Source organism: Triticum dicoccoides, chromosome 7B (assembly GCF_002162155.2).
Source record: "Triticum dicoccoides isolate Atlit2015 ecotype Zavitan chromosome 7B, WEW_v2.0, whole genome shotgun sequence".
NCBI lineage: Eukaryota > Viridiplantae > Streptophyta > Magnoliopsida > Poales > Poaceae > Triticum > Triticum dicoccoides.
Genome location: NC_041393.1, coordinates 125,412,589 through 125,417,564, shown reverse-complemented (window position 1 = coordinate 125,417,564; position 4,976 = coordinate 125,412,589). Strand labels below are relative to the sequence as shown.

At 42.6% G+C, this 4,976-nt stretch overlaps 1 protein-coding gene across 1 annotated transcript; it reads left to right on the top strand.

Moving 5' to 3' along the window:
- The first annotated feature begins 298 nt into the window (after positions 1–298).
- Positions 299–3,973, top strand: LOC119342169 (putative DNA glycosylase At3g47830). Its single transcript, XM_037614009.1, has 5 exons — positions 299–701; positions 804–1,004; positions 2,024–2,080; positions 2,177–2,424; positions 3,246–3,973. Exons 1-4 carry the CDS (start codon positions 372–374, stop codon positions 2,417–2,419), a joined length of 831 nt encoding a protein of 276 aa, XP_037469906.1. The 5' UTR covers positions 299–371; the 3' UTR covers positions 2,420–2,424; positions 3,246–3,973.
- Positions 3,974–4,976: the final 1,003 nt, after the last annotated feature.

Below are 4,976 nucleotides of genomic sequence, written 5' to 3'. Positions count from 1 at the left end.
ATACATGATCAACTTTTTCATGCACAGTTGTATTTTTTTGTATACATGAGAAACATTTTCTCTATACACATTTAACATTTTTCAAAAGCTTGGTTAAGATATTTTTCTAATATTTTATTATTTTTTTGTGTAATATATTTAGTTAGAATATTTGGAAGTATAAACACAAAGAAAAAAAGAAAGCAAAAACAAAAAAGAGGCTGTGGCCTCCCACGCGCCTGGGCCGGTCCATCTTGCGGCTCGGTTCACGAGAGGTTTGCCTGGGTCTCGCTAGAAGCGAGGTATAGCCAAGCCCACAACGGGCTCACCACTTGCCCTTCCCCACCACCCGCATCGCCGGCGACCGCCGCCTCTACGACGCAGCCGGCAAGATGACCCGGAAGCCCAAGCGGAAGCTGCCGGCCTCGCCGTCGAGGCGCGACTCTCCGCTGGAGCCCTACCATGGCCACGCTGCCCCCTCCCCCGCGGAATGCCTGGCCGTCCGCGACGCCCTCCTCGCCTTCCATGGCTTCCCCGACGAGTTCGCGCCCTTCCGCCTCCTCCGCCTCGGCCTCTCGCCGGAGGACGAGGGCGACCAGCCGCCTCCGCGTCCGACCGTCCTCGACGGGCTCGTCACCACCCTCCTCTCGCAGAACACCACCGACGCCATCTCCCGCCGCGCATTCGCCTCCCTCAAGGCCGCCTTCCCCTCCTGGGACCAGGTATGTACTGTAGCAGCGAGTCCTCGATGGCTAATTAGGCTCCTTCCAGAAGCTTCTGGAAGCTCCCGCCTCTAACAGTACCTTCACTGTTCCGTTTTGGAGGTGGTGGACGAGGAGGGGATGGGGCTGGAGGACGCCATCCGGTGCGGCGGCCTGGCGGCGACGAAGGCTGCGAGGATCCGGGCGATGCTGAGGGGCGTGAGGGAGAAGAGGGGCGCCATTTGCCTTGAGTACCTGCGGGATCTGTCCGTGGATGAGGTGAAGAGGGAGCTCTCACAGTTCAAGGGGATTGGACCGAAGACTGTGAGTTACCACATCTCTTCTTGTTTCACTGCAATGAACTTTCTGTTCTCTGGTTGTGGGGGTTTTGCGAAGTTCGACGCAATTCATGATAAAGTAAAGAAGGCAGCGCCTTTGGTTTGTTGTAAAGGATGAAACCTAGCAACAGGTAGTTGAAGTGAGAGTAAGCACCTCATGAGAGTCAAGAAATACTGATCAGAAGTCAGCGTATTATTCGTAGCGTTGTTTGATATTCTGTACTTAATCACTGGAACTCTAGCCCTTGGACAAAACACTACAAATATGCAGTGTGATTAAACGGATTAACTTTCATGTTATGATGTATACCACTTCCGTTTGTAAATGCATATGACCTCATAAAGATCACGCACTCAATTTTCTATAACTTTGACTAGTAATTTATCAACAATATTTAGATTGGTAAGATGAAAATAGTATCATTAGGTTTATCATGAAAAATACTTTGACAATAGAAAACTTCATAACTTTATTATCATATATACCCACAAAAAGCAATGGTCGGAGATGCATGTTAGAGACCATGTCAGTGTCCAAAATGTCACCAATTTACGGATGGAGTATGCAAAAACTCAAAATCTTATGCTGTAATACATCTTCTTGTGGTATGCTGGAGGTATTAGAAAAAATGTGTAAGGCTTGTCGCCTTGATGGATTTGTGTTTGCTTTGTGCTTAACTGATGCTGTGGCATCACCGACTACAATTTAGCCTTCCAAACAGAGGTTCTTTAAAGTTTTTTACATATTGAGTACAATGGTTGCTAACCCTCATCAATAATTAAGCCTTTTATAATTTCTGTGGCACAACAGAACTCAAACAGACTTGTTCCGAACAAATGAAGAAGGGTTTGTAATAGTAAATGTTTATGTAACTTTCTGCATGCTGTTTAATTAGTTGTTGTATCCTATTATTTTGGTTGTTTGATTTTTTGGATAATGTGAGGCTGCTGGAGTAAGCAAGTATCTGACTGATGGCAGTTATATAATTACACATGTTATCACAGGTGGCATGTGTCCTGATGTTCTATCTTCAAAAGGATGACTTTCCTGTAGATACTCATGTACGTGAATCTTTATTGGTCAACTGTTAAGCTCTGGGCATTATTTAACGTGCATTACATATGTGTGGTAATTGGTAACACATATTTCTGCAATAGGTACTCCGCATTACAAAGGCTATTGGTTGGGTTCCTCCAACAGCTACTAGGGAGAAGGCATACATTCATCTGAATAATAAGATTCCCGATGATCTGAAGTTTGACTTGAATTGTCTATTTGTTACTCATGGGAAGCTTTGTCAATCGTGTACAATAAAGTTAGGAGTCCAGAAACCCAAGGATGTCAACGCTGTTTGTCCCTTAGCAAGCTACTGTTGTATCAAAGAAGAAATTCAGGAATAGCCAAGGTAAGCTATTTTCTCTCGTTTCAAAGCAATATGATAAATGTTGTATACCAAATATAATGTGCACCACATAATTGTTTTTTAAGGAGAACTTTGATGGATGACACTGCTTGATAAATCTATATTAAAATAAACTGTACAGAATGCGTACAAGACTGAAAATAAACTCAATAAAAAGTCCAAGTCCTAAAGTAAGAAAAATGTACAACTGGAACATGCTACGTCAGGAAGCAAATACTGGATTTTGGCAGAGTGGAAGATTAAACTTCTCAAGCTACTGCCCTGTTACAGGAACTCAACGCAGGCAAAAAATTAAAGGCAAGCTAGTGCCAGTGAAATAGGACAGTCTTATAAGACAGCACTCAAACAAGATAAAGCTGTACTCAACCATCAAAAATAGAAGAGTGGTACAATGCCAGAGTAGGTGAAAGCCAAGGTGTGTGGTTCTAGTTAAATGCAATTTGAAAAGACCTGACGCCAACTATCATTAAACAGCAAGCAGAAATGACCCGGTGCCAACTAGCAGCAAAAGGAGATCACTAAAAGAACTGGCGCTTAATGTTGGCATGTTAATAGCTGACGATTGAGTCCTTCAACAGAAAAGCAAAATGTATCAAAATGTAGGTATCTGGAACGACTTCTAAAACGGTAGCTTTCCCGAACAGAAGGAGCACTAGTTTCAGAGTAACAAACTTTGCATTCAAAGTTACTGAGTGTTTCAGAATGTTATTTTATCTAACGGTTGTGACAATTCTTCCAGTCAGTACTTTTTGTTTTTTGCGGGTATCTTCCAGTCAGTGCTGACATGCTAATTTTCTGTGTAGGAAATGGTGTTTCCAGAAGAGGTCGTAACCTCCCAATAACCCAACATCACTAATGGTAGGAAGATTTATGGGCAGTGGTGCCGTGCACTGCATACATGTAATGGCAATTTCAGGTTCCCGTCTTGTATTGTTGTTAGGGGGCTTCTAGCTGTATGATTTCAGGCTAGATACCATATTTGTGAACTCATTCTACCTACTGGCAGTAAGGAAGTTTTTAGGGAAGCTGAAGGATGCGATCTATGGCTTGCTGAAAGTGTCATTTGTTAGAAGTGGTTAGAAGAATGCCGATTGCCAAACGACCTGCTACCTAGTGTGCCATATCGGCAAATTGTGCCGTCAGATGACAACCGTCCAGTTGTGTACAATGGTACCCTCGACTTTCTGCTGCACATGACCTGTTGCGCCTGTTGAGGTGGCTTGTGATTTTCAGAGCAAGCGCTTTGCTCACGACGCGGAAAAGATTCATCTAATGCAACCTGGATGAGTTGCTCCACCCCACCAGCCTGAAAGGGATGTGGACCTGGCCTCCCCGCCGTCGGCACTTGATCTTGACTGGACATTTGGATGCTTGCCCCTGTGATGTGGGCAGTTTGCTTCTTGCTTACTTGAACTTTGTGGACTAGATCATCATCACATTTTAGTCTTTGATTAGGTTGTAGTGCACTCTTGTCGGCTGATCTTGGAGCCTTGCTTTGGTGGGAACATCTGATGTGAAAGTTGAGCGCTTTGGTCACTTTGTAGGACATCTTTGGCTGCCGCATAAATAGAGTGTGATCTTTGCTTCAAGTGTTGAGCATGGCATCAACTGAAGGAAGTGTGGTCACATCACAGATTTATCTGAAACTGGACTGAGCAATAAAGTGCTTACTGATGTTTGTTTCTTAAGAATCTTTTGATAGGGACTGCAATATCTGGCGTTTGATCCCCAGGATGGTGGATGGCTTTTTTTCTTTTTTGAGACAAACTCGCCAAGCTTTATTCAAACCATAATGTTTACAGCTTTTTTTAGACAAAGTTTACAGGTATAAAGAGCAAGTCACCCGGTTGCCCAAACCAATCATGGCGGCCAAAACCATACCATTGGATGGCTGGTTGATCGACCAGCGAACAGGGCAGCGATCGAGTGAAGCAGGCCACAGAGGCCCCTTTAGCTTCCCCTTAGGCTTCCAGTCCTAAGGCCCAATTGCAATTTTCCTTTATACACAAAAAGAAGAGATTTTTTACTCAAAAAAGTGATTTTAAAGATGTACACTTTCTTATAAACAAAAAACAAAATTATAAAATGCCATGATCTGATAAAAATGAAAATTGCCATGCTATAAAATATAGAGAACATTTTTTGCCATAGACCAAAAAATATGCCATCTATTAAAATGCCATCATATACAATGCCATATCTTAATAATAAAATGCCATCTTTAATAATAAATGTCATCTCTTAATAATAAAAAATTCCATATTTAATATAAAAATGTCATCTATTAATATAAAAATATCATCTCTTAAATAAATAAAGATGCCATCTCTTACTAAAGATTGCCATCTCTTAATAAAAAAAATGGCATCTCGACATTTCTTATAATAAATACAGTTCACTTATAGCGAACTAGTTAGGGGATCCGACGTGGCTAGAAACCCGCGCTGGGATTCGTGCAAACAAATCCGACAAGAGATAGAAGGGTCGCTCTAGCTGACGGTCGAGAGTTAACGTTTTTGTTTATAAGGCTTTTG